The sequence below is a fragment of the Branchiostoma floridae genome, chromosome 18 (assembly GCF_000003815.2).
Source record: "Branchiostoma floridae strain S238N-H82 chromosome 18, Bfl_VNyyK, whole genome shotgun sequence".
NCBI classification, from domain to species: domain Eukaryota; kingdom Metazoa; phylum Chordata; class Leptocardii; order Amphioxiformes; family Branchiostomatidae; genus Branchiostoma; species Branchiostoma floridae.
The window spans coordinates 3,786,192-3,804,415 of NC_049996.1; the positions used below are offsets into that span (position 1 = coordinate 3,786,192).

Consider the following 18,224-nt stretch of genomic DNA (forward strand, 5'->3'; position numbering starts at 1 on the left):
AGTGAGTGGGCAATAGGTTCAGCACAGGCTGAAAGATATATGGTAATATACACTAGTAGTTCAAGTTATCTTAACAGTAGATTAGTACCTTAAACAACCCTGACTTGCGTTTTCGAAGAGAGGCAGAGACAGGATCTCCTTGTGCATGTGCATGGCGATGTCTGCTCGTAACTCGTCAGGAAAGTCTTTCATCATCTAAAACGGGAAAAGGTAATCAACAATTCAGTTTATATATGAATAGTTTTCTCTAGTTAAATGAAACTGATCCATGGGTCCAATGCTACTGTATCATTATAACTCATACACACCGGGGTTGTAGTTGTAGTAAAACATTTAAGATGGTGGTTCCGTGTTTCAGAAGAAACATCTCAAGAATTTTCGATAATCCACCACAATTTTCGATACGATTAAAGGTCCTTCCCGGTGTAAGTGGATGGAAAAAATCTACATGACCGGATATGCAACTTATATTCTTTAGTATAAAGCTGGTATTTTACACTTTTAAACCAGGTATACAAACAAACAGCAAACAAACAAATACAAAAAGCAAACAAATAAACACTCTGCCCTGATCCAGGAATAATGGACATTTACTGTTTCGTATAAGATTTATTTATGACTTTTCATTCGTTTGTACCTGTATTGTACGGACTCCAAGAAGAATAGTGGAACGAGATATAGCGTTAACACTTATAGAGATCCAAATAAAACAAACAAACAAACAAACAAGATGTACATACATCGACTTTGTCTATCCCATGGTTTTCCGACCAGTGCGCCTGGAAGTATTCCAGCATCCTTGTCTTGAGCGCTTTGGGGATGTTGTGCAGCTTGGTGAACTCTTTCAGGTCTTTAGTCTTGGTGTGGTACTCGGACCGTCTGGAGTAAAGCCTCTGGATGATTGCCGTTACGTTACCGAACACCGCCGCATGCATCAAGGCTGTAAGAAAATAAATACATTTCTCGCATTTCTCATGCAAATGATACCTAATTTGAATAATTAGTATATCATTTGCAAATCGCTATCATAGCATTATGTTTGTCTTAATCAATGTTGCTCACAAGTCAGAAATCATGAAAAGTGACCAATCCTCTTTTGCATTATCATCAGAGAAAAATGCTCCTGCAGTTCTCTAAAAGGTGGCTAGGAGGCCCCAAACTATATCACTGTTTCCTGGAAATTGACCATGGCATGGCCAAAACACCCAAAAATTGTAACCAGCATTTCTACTGAAGTACTATAGAAATCAACTGTAGAAAGCCAAGTGTATAAAGGAATAAGAGATTACACGGAATGATCAAACTGACATCTCATAGGGTCATAATAATTTCACAAGAACAGGTTAAATGTTTGTAGAATGTAACTTGTTTACCTCCAATCATCATTGTACACACAGAAAATATCTTCTCAGCATTGGTGTTGGCGGAAACGTTGCCGAAGCCAACGCTGGTGAGACTGCTTAATGTAAAGTAGAGCGCTGCAACGGAAAAAATGTGTGGACAATTCAAAATATTGTGAAAATTATGTGTCAAGATACAATTGTGTTGTCTCCGGTTACCGTAAATTGTTACAAGCTCACTATGTAACATTAGAACAACATGGTTTGTAGATTTTCTTACTTTTTCTTTTCATAGTAGCCCTGTAGAGCTACATTTCAAAATTCCAAGGAGAAAGGTTACAGCTCCACGTTACCTTACCGAGTTGTGACGTCACCAGTAGGTCAAATGTCGTGACACCAATCAAATATTTGTCAAATAGTTGCCATAACATGTTTACCATATGTCATATGGATTTCATACTTTCAGAAGCAGGAGAAGGAAGATATTTGTAAGTTGCTGCTTACCTGTAAGGTAGGCACTTGTGATGTCGGGTCCCCCTTCCGAGGGTCTAAGTAAGTCTGTACCTTCTGTGAAGTTACTTGTCGAGTTAAAAATAGACCTGTTGGCTAACGTGCCGCATCCTGCACCGAGAGCGTAAGGCTGATCTATTCTTCTCGACAATTCAAACAACCACCCTTTAAAAAATAAATAAGAAGGTTCACAATTTTATATAAGCATGGACATCCAAATGCATTATGGGTAGTATGTCAAAGGGCCCCTGAGACATAAACATGTCTGAAAATTATTTTGCCAACGTTCCGTTTGCACATGTCAAAATAATATGTTGAGGTCTATGTTTAATTTCAAGAACTATTCAAAACAATTCTCACTTGTCTCACATTTCTTGGCAACGCTTTCAGGGAGCGAGCTTGATAGCATAGTATGTAGATTGCAAAATTCCAGGAAACATATATTAGGAATTTCCTTTGCCATCCGGCCATGCACTCTTTTGATATGGTCATGACATGTCATTGTTCTGACATGGTGCTACGTACAGAAAGCTATACTAGTTTATTCTTATCATTAAAACCCCTGTCAAATAGCGAAACATTAAGAAATGAGAGATGATACCAGCAAAGGGATCTTGAACTTTGACCTAAATCACATGACGTCACAGCAGCGCAAGCCCATTCTAAGCTATGAGGCGGATTATCAGGCTTTCATCTTACATCATCTGTGCCGTGTTGGATGATTGCCTAATCAAATTACCTACAAACATGGTCGCATGGATTCAAATTTAATACAGTAACAGTTATGGGCGCCGCCATTTTGTGAGATTGAAGTGAAACCTTTCCATCAGTCTGTGTGTCAATAGCACGCTTCCCGGATCCATGCTACGAACATATCATAGGAATTATTTGAAGGACTAAAGGATTCCTTTCCACTGATACCTATCATGAATATTTTTCCTCGATTCTTGCATTACTTTAGTATATAAAGTCCTGTATGTATGGTTGGTGACATCATTGAAATGCCTCTATTTAGAAGGTCAAATCCTACTCACCCAATTCCCAGCGATGGGTTTTCAGTTCCTCGCGGCCTATGACGTACCAAATGCACGCCAACCAATGAGCGAGGAGCCCAAAGAATGACATCAGAAGGGTTAGCACCAGCGCACTGTACTGCGACCACCTGTCCAGCTTCTGCATTAGTCTGGCAAGCCTTAGCAACCTGACCGTTTTCATAAGATGCACGAAAGAAGTCTGAAAAAAATATGAAAAATTAATGTATTGATAAATAATTCCGTCTTCCCGCCATTTATGATTCGCTGTTGCCTGACGTCATCCGACGACTTCCGGAACATCGGAACAGCGAGTCATCTATCTGAAGAAGGTTGGAGTTTTTTATGACCGAAAATTTATGGTGAGTGTTATTATTGTGTTGGAACAAAGTTTAGACTTTTTCACTATAAAATTCATGTTAAATGATCTTTTGAGCTTTCCTCCTCCGACATAACTTTTATTTCTCTTTATTTTTCTGTAATATGAGATCAGGACCTTAGAGTAAAGTCTAAAACAGCTATTATGGAAGAAATATTGTTATTTTATTCTGCAAAACGTCAGGAAATATTTGATATCATTAACCACAAAATACTGTAATCGTTTTTGGCAACGGCATAGGAGTTGAGGAATTTCTGTCTTCAGGCGCTTAAATACATTAAACAAAAAGCAAAGGGGACTTTTTTGCTGTTATGTTGTTTCTTTTGGTCTTCGACATTATTTGAAACACTCACTGTCAGCCTTATTGCACCTTCGCATTTTTTGCCATTTTTTAAAACACCAGCTTATTTTATTGCACCTGTATTTTTAAGAAATTAAGTATAGCTACAGGTGGGTGAACTGTGTTAGGTTCACCTTTATAATTTAGTTGCTTTTTGTTGGTAACGCATGTGCAAACATGAGAGGGTGATGATGAGGAAAGCAAATGGGTTAAAGCCTGTGCCCGAAAGTTCTACACGGCAATGTAAACAATGTTTACGAAAAAAACGTCAGAATTTTGCTCTAGACCATGTGAATATGCATATGTCAAATGAGACACTTTTCCTTTATGAACGTTTAACAGATTCGGACTATCTGTGGCTTAAGAATCAACTAAAGAGAGTATTGTTTGTTTGTTTGTTTTTAGTCCTGTATTGTTGAAGCTTTAACGAAACCATAACATGTGTTGATTCAGATTCGTTTTACCAATGCAATGTACTAAATGTGTCTAACGGTAGTTTCCTCACTTTCTATGTTACACAGTTGGTTGGATTTAGCACATCTTACTAATCCTCAAAGTCACCGTAGGGTTGTCCTGAAGTGTATGCATCTGGAATAATGTGGGGCATGCACATGTTATAAAAAGGGAAAGGACTTTGACAGGAAAGGGCCACGTTTTTTCTATCATAATGGCTTTTTAAAAGAAAATGTAATATCAAACTTTGCTTCCTTTTTTTGAGCATGTTTGAAAAGATGAATGGGTTTTACCCAAAACAATGGTATGCAATTTTTTAAAGATCATACTTCGTGGCCCTTTTCCTGTGTGGATAAAGCATGTTAGGGGTCATGCAAAAGTGGGGTGGCAAAAAATGAAACGAGCTACAGCAACAAAAGTGCAAAGTTTTTAAGTCGTAAGCCATAAGTCAAAGTGAATAGGACGTTTGACTTACAACTTTGTGCATATAGCTGTCGTTAGTAGTTGCACAACAGGAATCAAAACCTTGTGTACCATTTCATTCGTTGTTTCTGTGTTTTTACAAGCAATTTGAATGCATTTGCTTTAAATTCTTATTGATAACCTATGGCGTCCTTCGTCTCTTTTCAGGAATGCTTCTTTCTCACGCCTCCGTAGAGGCAGAAGACGCCGCAGATTATTTACTACAATAAGTGTCATTCCAGATACGGCGGCCATTTTGGATTTCCCGTTGTCATCTGGGGTCATTGCACCAAAACGAGGCTTGTATGCCATCATTGCATTATGCCTCGTTTTGATGCAATAGCCCCAGATGACCCTGGGAAATCCAAAATGGCTACCGCATCTGGAATGACACTTATTGATCTGAGTTGTTTGTTGGTGTTGCAGTTTAGAGATCATTCATTAAACCTGCATTGTGTTCAAAGAGGTTCTGCATTCACCAAAAAGTTATACTACAGCAAACATTTCTATGACCGTCTTTCACCTTCGTCAGGGCAATACTGACTGGTTCACTTTGTATATAATGCTGAGCTAGGCAAACCGTGAATCATTGCCCCGAAGAAGTAGACCGACGGTCACCAAAACGTTGGCCTTGGTAGTGTGTAAAAGGCATTCTTTTTTTATAGTCATTGAGACATTCACTAGCTGGATGAAATGATTCACAGATGTATTGTAAATGTCGTGCAAGGTTTTTGATAGCTGTATGAAGGATGCAAACTAGCAAATGCGTGGGGACGCACAGTTTGAAAAAGTACTGTACCTGGTCGACCTCATTCGGCCTTGTGGGTCTCGGTGACTAGAAAAGTCGTTAAAGAGTTAAAAAGTCATGCTGTAAGAATAGTCAATGTTGGTTGTACACAAAAAAAGACAGAGTTAAGGGGGAGGGGGGCAGGCTGCAACTAATCTTCTGCAGAGATCCAGGGATTTCTTTAATGCTATGAGGATGCAGAGGTTATATTTTAAACAGCAAAGTAGTAGCCCAAGACTCCTTTTCAGCAAATAATGACAGAATCTTGCTGGTAGTCTTCGCTACCACTTGCTCCATTGTCAGTCTTGAAGGGTCTTGCAGGTTGGTGGGGGAGGGGGGTGGACAAAGTTTCAAAAATACGTACCTCGCCTAGAATATTCTGACAGTAGTTGTGGGGAAAAGATGACACGTTTGTTTTAGTTGGCTCGCAGATGGTAATGTTATAATTGCAGTCTTTTTTGTGTGCTTCCTTATATGCGCATTTTCTATAGTGTTCTATTAACTGTTTTTTTACAGAGCTGCTGAGACAAGCAAAGGGACATAATTTTCCATTTTGCACTGAATATGTTCTCCTAATCTGTTCTGATATTGAAAAATATCTTTACAGCTAAATTCTCTTCGCCAGGCCTAAAGTCACTTGGGCATGTTGCTATCATGTTTTTCAAAAATATAGTTGAACTAGCTGCAACCTTGTAATACTGACACATTGTAGGCCTCTTGGAGCACAAGCCAAGGTGTGGGAATGGTGCAAGTCTTAGCTATGCATGTGTTAACATTGTAATTTTTTGTGTAATCGACATGAAAGCAGCACAATCCGTTTGTGTGCAATCGACATAAAAGGTGCACAGTACGTTTTTGTGCAATTTTACATAAAGGGTGCAGTTTCGGTGAATTGTGCCTTTTACCGGACTCAGCAGCGCTGAAGTAAAAACAAAAAAGAGGCAAAATGCATAATATTATTTAGAGTGACGTCATGCGGTTATAGAGTGCTCGAGAGTTATGCTTACGCATGCGCAGTGGTTTGCGCATCATTCTCCCAGCCTTTCGTGCTTTGCAAACGAACATGCTCGCTTTTTAGAGTTAGAAAGTTACTCAGGCAGGCCATACAAAGAGTTTGTAAGGAGCTCGGAGTGGACAAATGCATTAGGTAACTTTTATAGAGATGGCAAAGCAAGTATCAAAAGATTGCACGCTTTTGAAGCTTAAGCGTATCATAACAAGCATTGAAAACGCCCTAAAATATTTCGATATTCTTTGGAAGCATTTGGTATCTATTAATTGAAAAATCTTTTCAAATGGGGTTTTATGTTTTTACCTGAATCTATATACAGTTTGATAAAACTGTGTTTTTTCATCCCGTTTTTTTTAGCAGAACTTGTTTTTCATTTGAAATTCCAGCGCAAAATGTTGAGGCTCTCTTTTGTACTTGCTCTATAGCTAACATCTCGTTTCGGACATTCAGTAGTCAATGGCAACTTCAACTATCACGTAACAGACCATGCGCACAACACTTGCAAAACACCTTACATTCACAATGACACAAAGACCCATATATGGTAGCCTGGTACCAAACTGTTAAGTTAAAACTCGTTCGTATATATTTACCCACATACAATGCGAGTATAAAATAAATGTAGATAACTAACAGGGTGGTAACATGCTACCATCTGTAGTAAACGATCTGAAAAGCGAGTAAGGACTTTTTTCTAGGCCATATCTTTTCTATATGGATGACATCCAAAACCTGATGCGAGCGTGTGAATAAAAAGAAGATTGACGACCTAAAGACAGATGCTTTAATTATGCAACTTAAGTAGTCAGGATGGTAGAACAAATGACTGAATACACAGCATATAGTATACCGAATAATAGATTCTACATTTTTGGCCTTTCACATCTTTGATCTTGTAATGTTCTATGAGATAAGTCCAATCATGAAAGTCTTTCTATATCAATATTTGCATATATTTGCTAATTTTGAAGCTGCTTTGTACGATTTACAGTATGGTTGAAAACATTTTTTTCATTTTTTTGATACGGTCGATGATGTCATCCATATAGTCAAATCAATATGGCCCAATGACTGAAATCCAACGAAAGGAAATGGAACGTACATGTATTTTGTAATGGCGGCCATCTTGAATGGCGGCCATCTTGAATGGCGGCCATCTTGAATGGCCGCCATTTTGGATGGCCGCCATGTTGAATTTTAATTTTGTGTACGCTCATCACAACATCGTTCACTGTAGAAGGGTCATTTATATTTCAGAGAGAAGAACACGAAATTCTACTTACGATTTCCACGTTGACTGCATAGAGAAGATCGAACGGTACAGCTGCCATGAGGTCCACGAAGAACCAGGTCTTGGCATAGTTCAGGGCTATTGACCTCGCATCGTACACAACTTGACCGGACGAGGTCACGTAAGTAGTGCGAAAATTAAGTATAATATCTAGAAAAAAAAGAAAAGTTGATTAAAGTACGGTATACCAACGAACAACTTCATTACGTTAGTGATTTGCAGGTTGTAAGTTACCGGATAGCAAGCTCTCTGCACACAACCAAATGTTTCTTCGAGATCGACGTTTCAATCTGTCACCTTCTTCAGGGAAATTCTGAATGATTCTGTTACGCACTGCAGCATAGGGGTTGCTGCTAATAGATACTGTCCCAAACCTATCTATTCCTGTGTAAATAGGTATGGCATTTTGGAAATAAATGCAATGTATTTAGTCACGCCCACTGCTCCCGAGTATCATAGCTGCCATAATAGTATTAAATTTAAAGTATAAAATACTGACACGATCACGAGCAACATACACAACTTCAAGACACACTTGCTATTGTTATCACAAAAACTAGCACAAATTGCATAGAAAAGCTTCTCTTACCTACGATGAAGAGCATTTCTACGATGACGTCACTGACGAAGGAAGGTTTGGTGAAGTTGGGACCCCGGCCCTTCTCACAAGGAAGGGCAAACGCCACGTTATATGGTACAACCACTGCGACGTAAAATGTCGCTAACAATATGATAAAGTCCCAGCCTGACTTGAACATGCTGAAGTGTAAGAGGACGAAATGGGGTTTCTTGATGCTCTCTGTTTTGTACTCCGGGACGGCCATCTTGTCTGATATAAACCCCTGGAAGAGCACATAGAAAAGGTGTTATCTTAGCAAACGCTTTTTCTTCATCTAATACTACAGCTGTTTCAGTCTGTCGTGCAACGGTTCCACAATGCCGTTAAAGACTTGAAACAGGTTCAGAGCAAACGACTCTATAGTATTTGACAATGCTTCTCTTGCAAGCACATTTCCCTTGTCTTTTGTGTTCACAATAGATGAAGAAAGACTAATGACAATTTCATCTTTACAGCAATGCCTGGCAATGGCAGCAAATTGACAACCTTATTGAACAGGGTACATGAAGACTTGTTACAATAGTGTACGAAACAAAAGAAAAATGCTTTGCCATTCTGTGACATAATAGAAACTGCACAGTTTATTAACGCTAAGTGCTCAAAATCAATATTTCTGACAAAAATTGACAATTGACGACAATTCTTTACGGTTGTCGGTTACACATCTTCTGTTTTGTTACACAATGACACTGTCAAAATCATGACAGTATCTTTTGATAATGGATGCCGGAAAATGAATGTCGGATACGTACATTTATCATAGCCTATTCAGAACTTCTCTAGGACAACATACAAAAGGTGCATTCAGTTTGTCTTGATTATCGTGTATCGAGGTTATTGACTTCCATTATGTATTGTAGTAACGCATGACACATCTTTAATGTGTACCCTTTTGAATATCCCTTGCATTCTAGGCAAATATGAACTATAGGTTAAAAAATGCATGTTAGAAATGGCTAAATTTTACATGCGTTCTAGCGTTAAGCAGTAATGCAAAACGGGTGAGCGTTTTAGTTCTTGCAGGAGGGGTGTATTTAGAATTAAAATCTGAAAAACAAATACCAAAACCTAAGACGGACTGACATTAGTGTATTGTGCTCGGGCTTGATTACGCTCAGCCTCAATCTGTGAAATGTATGGAAATGAAAATGATATGTAAACATAAGCAAAGAAAACTTACAAAACTATAAATAAAAGAACATATTACAGGTATACAAAAATAAAGAAGAAAATCATGACATACTTAAAAAATGATTATGAATGACAGTGCAACACAAAATGCGAGGAGAGAAGAGCGTCGTACAGAATTTGAAATTTTCAGTAAATGATGTTGTTAACTATAACGGCAATTGCTCTTAATTTCTTTGGGTGCCATAGAACTACCGCCTACAAACTCTTAAGAATTGGAAGAGATCCTCTAACGTGGCATCAGTCATGTACAAGACATGCATACATCAGAAGATATTCAAGAACATTTGGAGGTCTTCCTTGTGGTCTACATGAACCGTAGTGCTACGATCAATATTGGAAAAAAGTCTACCGAAGGGTAGTTTATACCGGCTGTTTTCTTTGACTTTCGAGTGTGACCAGTCCTCTGCCCCATGGGACATGTGGCTATTTTTGGACATGGTTGGGTACCGATTTGTTACTGTAAAATGTAAATGCATTTAAGTTCGCGGGTATTTAATTTCACGATAGCGGGAAAAAGACTGTTCGCGGTGGCACCATGCAGTCTAGGCTCTTACTGCCATAGAAAAATGTTCGCGGTGTTTTTAATTTCACGGTAAATTGGCAACGCGAAAACTGCGAACATCAAAACCACAGCGAATATTTCTGCATTGAATTTACAGTGCTCAATCGCAGTTAAAATCATATTGGGACCCGGCGACAAGTAACCTAATCTTAAAAGCCCGAGGGATACACCCGTATCCTACAGTTCATCGGAACGACTTTGTGGCATCAGGCTACAAACCCTACTAGCATCGGTGTAAATCTGACTCTTGTATAAAAAAAATATATATATACTCACGCTGTTAAGCTTTTTCAACCGGCTTCTTCCCTGCGTAGGTTTCTGTAGATGGCCGGATAGTTGGTACAACACGGCTCGACTTCTCCGCCTCTGAAACTGCTGACCTGTTCTTCTTCCATAGGAAGCGTTAACGTCTACAGCCAAACAAGGTGAGAAGTCAGTTCCTGAAACGATACGTTCTCAGGGATGATACAAACAAAAACAAAGTAGCGGTCGCCACTTTACTTCGATTTTACGACAGGTGACGCAGTGCGGCACGGTGCGGTCATGTGATTACAAATGGCGCATGCACCACCGCAATGGAAGCTGGGAACTTAAACTGATTTGTCAGTAGTTATATTGCATGCATTTACAAATTGAAGTAAATTTACATAACATTGCCAATATAGTTTGAAAACGAATAATTGTCAACACACCATATAGAAACAACATGTATGCCAACATTACAGCGGTTTTAATACTCGTATTGATATAAAATATGTAATTATCATTCTTAATAATGAACAATCTGGTACGCAGAAAGATTTCCAAAATACAGACTCACTGAAAAATATCAGAATAATCAAAAATCGACTACTAATATTCTATAACACACGTATCAATATTTGAAAGCGCCTAGAAAAAACACGTCATGCTAAATATCATCTGAAAGAAATATAAAATCTGTCTTGGGCATAGAAATGAAGAAACACATTAATAGAAAAATAAATGTTCCGTTAACTTTGATTAATATGTGGTGCACATTGATTATGGTCTTCTTCTGAGTGCTGAAAATAGTCATAATCAGTACAAAAGCTTGTTTATGAAAGAGCGAATGCTGTACCCTGTAAAATGACACAAAAATGGTACATAACATGAAAGTAAATTTTCGTTTTGTGAGTCTGCCATAGAACAATGGAAAGAGACAAAGCAATAACACAGCCAGAGGAAAGAAATGAAGGATAGGATAGTAGTCAGAAAGCATTGACAAGAGACGTGCTTGCAGATAGCATGCAACAAACAAAACATTTACAGACACAGGGCTCGAAATACTTGGTGCACATTTACACCTGTACCGAAAAGGGGAGTTGTGCACCTAATTTTTTTTTATTATGTGCACCGGTAAATAGCACATTTTCATATATTTTTTTTTTCAGTCATAGAATGTTAAATCCAATCTTTGAAAAGGATTATCTAGGTTTTTGATAACTTTCTACGAGTACTTTATGTTGCACAACCATGTTTTTTCTGGTCATCTAAAGCTAAGGACACAACCCGCCGTATACTATATGTACAAATACGTGCTGTCTACGAGCCAAAAGGGGGCAATCTTTTGGGATCCGTAAGTGGTAAGCACCGCCTCCGTACGAACTCGTAGGGAATTTGGATTTTTTTGGGGCACGCAGACACGCCGCACAACTTTCTGTGCCAACGGGCTGCGGATTCGTCCCCCGTACGTGTCAGTACGGGCGACGCGCCTGTCCTGTACAGCCTGAACGTTTTCAGGAATACGTAGCGGACGTGGCCTCCCAAAAATTGTACGGACAAATTGCACGTCAGCTAAAATGTTTGGTTAGGTGCACAAAATATAAACTTCGAGCCCTGCAAGTATTGAGGTATATGTGGTGTGTACTAGGGGGAAGGGAGAATCTGACAACTTAGCTTACACGCGCCCTTAAACCTTGGGGTGGGTCCTTGCTCTGAAAGGGCAAGAAGAACAGAACACCTGTGATGAAACATGCGCGACTGCAAGAGAAAGGTGGTGCGTACCACAGATAGCCCCGTGCAACAACGCCCCCTTGCGAAACGTTAAAAACTTGCATTTTGCAATGTCAAACTGAAGTTATAAGATGCATATCATTACTCTTGCCTCATAGCTAATAGGGTTGAATGTCTACTTGCTATTTTTCGTACAAATTTGTGCACAGATATGGTTGCTTTGAAAAATAAAATGTTACAATATTTTGTACTATTTCTATCGCATTTTGGAATGATGCAGAAAGGCAATTTTTAACGCTTGTGCAAGAGTTACTCGTCTAGGGGCTGTCTACAGTGCGCAATGGAGTGCTAAAATGTGATACTATAGCGCAAGACAAGAAGACAGCAGCCAAATGCAAATAAGAAGTGTTGATACTTGTAAATAATGCAGCATTCATAAAATGTATATTTTTTTGTTTGTTATTCACGTCGTATATGTCACTATCAGTTGGTTAATCAAAAGGTATTAATGTTAACACCAAGAGGTATTTCTTCATTCTTTGCATTTGCTGCACACTGCTAATATGGCGGATCATAGTTCTAACTACGTATGTGCAGCTAAATGCATTCTGGATGATATGTCCAAGATAAAGGCCCCCATAGCTAACTTGTAAACAGTTTCTATATAGACCATGCTCCAGAATCAGTCGGTAAGTTTCCAGCTGTGTTTCAGGGGCCTTCACCTATGACAGACTACCCACAATGCATTTCTCTGCACATGCGCAGTTGAAACCATAAACCTATGTACACCAGTAGCAGCTATTCGGGTCTTGAGTGATAACCTTAAAAGTCGACTTGACGGTTGATTTTTTTTGTTTTTTGGCGACGCCTTTGAGGCGAAGCCGTTTCTCATTTCTTTTCTTTTGGTATGGAGAGTAAGAACAGACTATTTTGCAGTACTTATTTCTGATTGGTAGACCAAAATAACTGCGCTGTCGAAGGAACAGGACACACATCTACTTGTAAGGCAACATATAGATCTATTGGGTTTTTCTACGTATAACTACGCTTGGGGAGGGGCAGTTTCTACTGATGTTGTGCAAGAATTCCAGCGGGCAATGAGACAGATGAAGCCAACATTCCAGAAAGAACAGAGATACTGAAGGAAGCGAAAACATGCATTTTGTAGACGTGATGGAAACAAGACGTACATTTTTAACCTGAAAATAAGTATGAACTGACAAGGCGATGATTTAGATACGAGAAAAATGTATACAGGAACACAAAATATTAGAGAAATATGTAATACATGCTTAACTTATCACTTCAAAGTCTGTTAGAACAATTAACGACATATAACAAAGGCACAAACTTTCCAGGGAGGCTGACAACGGATTCAAGCAATGTGTCCCTAATATGCAAATCAACAAATTTGCATGTTTGGGACAAATTGCATGAAGCACCTTTGCCGGTCCTACCGTTGGCTTCCGCCTCGTCCAAATCCATGCTGGACAGCTTCGTTCTCGTGATGTCCTTGTGAGAGGCGAGGAACAGAACCACTTCTCCCTTTTCGTTCTTGATGGGGACGATGTCCAGTAAACACCAAAATGGCGTCCCTGTAACAAGATAAACAAGAAATTGAAAACCTCATGCCTCTTTGAAATATTCAGAATTGTTAAAACTCGATGTCATAGTCGCATCATACGCTATAATAGTTGATACCCAAGAAGTCTTAGGCCAACCGGGTGTCCCAAATTAAGGTCATCGACCTCACTGTGTATGGATATATACCACACTGCTTTTAGGAAGGGTTGTCAGTCTGTAGTGTTGCAGTATCTGAGAATACTGCTAGGAGCCTGACGGCCCTATATCACCATGTTTCAGGGACCTCAAAGCCAACATGCACACTAAAATTCATAAAAATCCAACAAAAGGATCTCGAGTTGAAGGTGCAAACACACACACACATGTATACTCGAAAACAATACCGGCCACGTCGGATGTGAACCACCTTTTCCGGAGGAATACGGTGAGACAGAAGTATTATGGTAATATTTTAGAAAAAGGCGCTGATCCTTTAATGATCTAGTCTCATGCCAATTTTCTTTGCATGTTGCAAAGAGTAAATCACCCAATATCAGCTAAGCTGCCTGGGTTTGCCGTGTATTGCATTGTCTGCTATTTCAGTAGATCTAAATTTAAATCTAAACCTAAAAGTACATACAGATATTATCCGGGTATCTAACTGAAAAATCAAAAATACATAGCTTATCGCTTGTTGAAAACACTTGTCATCGCTTAAGGATTTTCAGTTATGGACTTCATCTACAACCAGAAAGGCGTCGCTTTTGTCCCACATCGGATTTAAGAAGGACATAATTATAGACGTAACTCCTGCTACCTTATTTGGACCAGGGTGAGTGGGGAGGGGCGTACAATCATTTCTTTGCAGGTTGCAATTTCAAACCTTGCTTTTGCTTTGTAACTAGGGGTGGGTATCGGTACAAAACTGTTTTCATTGTTGGATCTGAAAAAAAATCAGTGTGCCGGATTTTGGACCGATTAGAAAATGAACAGATCATAACGGCAGATGTTGACGTGCTGTGGGCTTACCGGTCCAAGGAAATAAGACATAGAAGGGAAGAGTTGATAGTCATTTTTACCAAGTTTCCTCAGTCACAGTAGAAGTCGGATACACCATCAAACAGACACCTTTTGTAGCATCCTTTTGAGTATTGCCCATTTACAAGTTTTCACAAACAATCAGGTCCACGTTTATGTCTAAACCTAGTTCTCTGGACCTGTGCCGTACCTGAATTTTCTGTACCACTCCCCATCCCTATTTGCAACGGTTAAAGTGTCGTTTTGACGCAAAACGTATTTGATAGTTCACGATATCATGATCTCTTGTGGCCTGACTTTGATGGCACTGGGGTTAAAAGCTATTTCTAACGACATCCTAGTTGGCCCTTTAGAGTATCAACCTTATGATCATTCCTCCTAGGAATGACGGCCATTTGAGTCATATGTTGACAGGAAATCGATAGATATGTCAACGCTTCTGAAAAAACGTCAATCAAATCATGCGTATGAGAGCTTATCATGGATTCTTAGATATCATTACCACAAATGCCTTTATTTCTTCACGTGAGATTTTTTTCTTTTTGTGAGTTTCCAAGTTTTTCTTGATTCAGGATTTTTTTCTGTATTCATGAAAAAAATGTTTTGTTCACGAATCAAGCTCTATTTCTTATTGGTATTTCTTATCTTTATCTTTCATAAAGGTTTCTTAAAAAGTTGACATATAGTAACTGGTGGGAAATATGAGTAACTCGTTGACTTGGGGTCGAATGGCTTAGTGGTAAGACCAGCGCACACGTCATCATCAAGTTACTGGTTTGATTCTTGGCAGTCATTGTAGTGCTTTTATTTTTCATCATCATCATAATCATTAGTTCTCCTTTGAGGTGCCGCAAGTGAAGTTTGACATATAGTACAGTCTGGGATACGTCGCTGTGAGAATTTCCAGGCCATCCAGACCGGTTTCTGACTCAATAAGTTTCTTCAAAGTTAGCCTTGGGTGACCAACACACGTTTGTTTTTAAACTGACTTAACAAGGCTTTCCTCATTACAATTTGGTACCTGATTTTGGTTGGGGAGTTAAAAGGTGATGGACGGATATGTTGGGCGCCACCTTCCAATACCGTGCCCTAGACACATATTAGAGTATAATAAATAGCACATCGCTCCTGCGGCCTTAGGTTGTAGGGCCATCTACATCATTTTTTTTTCATTCTGTTGGCTTTTACCGTTTGATAATTTCGCCTTTTTGACAAATTTTACAGTACATTTGACCTTTACATGTACTTGCTGTCATGTGTGACCCCGCGTGACATGACAGCAGCGGAACGCTACCCCGCCCGGTGGAATTAACAGTCAGCTAAGCGTGTCACTACGTCCAAATCCAATCAGTCCGTAATAGCACTTTCAATCAGACTCTAAATCCCACTGTCAGCCTTTTTCGGATTGAAGGGCGAATGAGCTACTCCCTACACGAAAAATAGGAGCTTGTTTTCTGTATCTGTATTCTGTATTGCTGTTCATTATGTAGTGCAACGTCATATTTCCACAAAAGGGGTCCGGTCGGGCAGTTTTGGGAAACAAAGAGTACGATATAGAATTTTGATCAGACTGTAAATCACATTCTCAGCCTTTTTCGGATTGAAGGGCGAATGAGCTACTCTCTACACGAAAAACTGGACAGCTTGTTGTCTCTGCCTGTCTTGCTGTCCACCTTCTAGTGCAACGTCATATTTCCACAAAGCCTGTCAAAGGGGCCCGGTCGGGAAGTTTGGGGGAACGAAAAGTACGATATAGATTTTCAACCAGACCCTAAATCCCACTGTGAGCCTTATCCGGATTGAAGGACAAACGGGAGAGCTTGTTTTCTCTATCACTGGTCCCCTTGTAGCATTATATCAACGTCATATTTCCACAAAGGGTTAAGGCCGGGAGGTTTTTGGGAACGAAAAGTACGATAAAGGATTAAAGACAACAAGAATACATAACGTACAAAAAATACGATAAAGAATTAAAGACAACAAAAATACAAAACATCAACAATAGTTTCGAATTCTGCATATCTATAAGCACGAATTTTTCATTTCTGTCAACAGCCCGGCCGGGCCCCGGGTAGGAAATGTAACGTACGCCATAGGAGGCTAGTTTCCTGGCTGTTTCCGTGTAGCATCTTTTTCATAGACGAGTTGCTATAGCTTGCTAGTCCCCAATCCCTTTATTAAACGTTCTCGATGTACCTCTTCGAAAAGAGGAACCCAGTTTTTGTTTCACACATACACTCTACCCCCTCCCCTCAACACACACACACATAAACACAAAAAACAGCCCTATTGGCAAAGGTAACAGCACTAATTCTACGCAAATGACCTGTAGAGCAACCCTAGTTGCAAATAGGCATTAACGTATGACGGCACGCAAAGGGGAGAGCCCTGAATTACATTTCCGAATCATATGGTTGTTGACATTTACGCCCTTTCTGCATGAATCAAGTTAGAAGATGGTCTTTAGTTCCGCCCTTGAATCGTACTGACCCAATTGTGTCACACATGATGGATAGGGGTGGCCATGGGGTATGGCCTGGCTCAATCTCAAATTAATCCCGGGCTTAATTACATTACAGGTAGCGAGTTTGGGGGACGAAATTTGATTAACGTTTCGTGCGTTTGAATTGCAGAGCGAGGAAGGTCTAAATTGAAGTCTAACTATATGTGTCAGTCATGCGAGTACAATATGGCAAAACGTGACACACTGGGGGGCAACGAAACAGATTAGGTGACATCGTGTTGAGTAGTGGTTAGAGTGTTGTCCCCAAACTTGAGGGCCCTGTGTTTCATTCCCAACATGCCCCGGTGATGTGCCATTGGGAAAGACATTTTACACGACTCGTTCCGCTAAGATGAAAATAGGTACCTAGCTTGGTTAAGGGTTGTCCCTTAAGTATGATGTTTAATTTATCTATTAATCTTGTAGGGTGATCTCTTCAGTTTTAAATGGAGGTTTCGTGTTATAGGTAGGCCTTAACTTGAGGCTAAAGACTAGGCCCTTTTGTTTGTTTGAACCTTTATTTACTTATGAGAAGCTCAAATCGGCCAGCAGGCCGCTTTTCATTGAGGTCATGAGGGAGGTAAAATTTGATAGGAATCTTTGTAAGGATTAAGTTCCGATTGTACCGGTACCCACCGGGGAAGTATCCCCGGCCGGGCTACGAAGCGACAAATTTGTCACGGTGGACTGCCGGAAACTTGGGGGGTACCCATCGATGTTCCCAACGGGTAGGTCATGGCGAATATTTGTAACCGGGTCCCGGATGCATTTCAAGTCCGATTTAAAATAAACCCGGGTCCCGGCCGTGCTCAAAGATATCCCGGGAGCCGCAACCACTTACAGAGCCTCTTTTTCCTATTGGGACCTAAGCCTAAATTGGTTACTTCAAGAAAATCTAATAAGATGAATTGTTGCGATTTTCACACTTGTTAAACTTTCATCGTATTAGCAAGCCACTGATAAACTTCAAAGTTTGGTTTTACGTCAATCAAAGCAATGCTCCAACTTAACTTTACTTCAAAACATACATCTTTTGACATGTAGTTTTCTGTTAACATCTTTGGCATAACCGCAAATGAGCAGCTCTTCTAAAATCCACCTGCGCTCATTCTAGAAACGTGATGAGTGTAGAAAGGTAATGGTAACTTTTAAAGGTTGTCAACTTTCAA

General features: G+C 39.7%; 1 protein-coding gene across 12 annotated transcripts in view; it reads right to left on the minus strand.

Moving 5' to 3' along the window:
• LOC118405718 (potassium voltage-gated channel subfamily H member 8-like) overlaps positions 1-18,224 on the minus strand; it is a 163,926-nt gene that overhangs the window by 11,831 nt on the left and 133,871 nt on the right. For 6 of the 12 annotated variants that reach the window (XM_035805383.1, XM_035805389.1, XM_035805386.1 and 3 more), the window contains 13 exons: positions 13,409-13,546; positions 11,900-11,932; positions 10,254-10,387; positions 9,308-9,349; positions 8,195-8,447; positions 7,598-7,755; positions 5,667-5,681; positions 5,315-5,350; positions 2,885-3,083; positions 1,845-2,015; positions 1,374-1,478; positions 741-940; positions 89-195 (listed from right to left, as the gene is read on the minus strand). In XM_035805383.1, coding sequence (XP_035661276.1) covers positions 89-195; positions 741-940; positions 1,374-1,478; positions 1,845-2,015; positions 2,885-3,083; positions 5,315-5,350; positions 5,667-5,681; positions 7,598-7,755; positions 8,195-8,447; positions 9,308-9,349; positions 10,254-10,387; positions 11,900-11,932; positions 13,409-13,546 — 1,591 coding nt within the window. Of the gene's footprint in view, positions 1-88; positions 196-740; positions 941-1,373; positions 1,479-1,844; positions 2,016-2,884; positions 3,084-5,314; positions 5,351-5,666; positions 5,682-7,597; positions 7,756-8,194; positions 8,448-9,307; positions 9,350-10,253; positions 10,418-11,899; positions 11,933-13,408; positions 13,547-18,224 lie in introns of all 12 variants that reach the window. The other 6 variants (XM_035805384.1, XM_035805388.1, XM_035805390.1 and 3 more) reach the window with 6 other exon arrangements.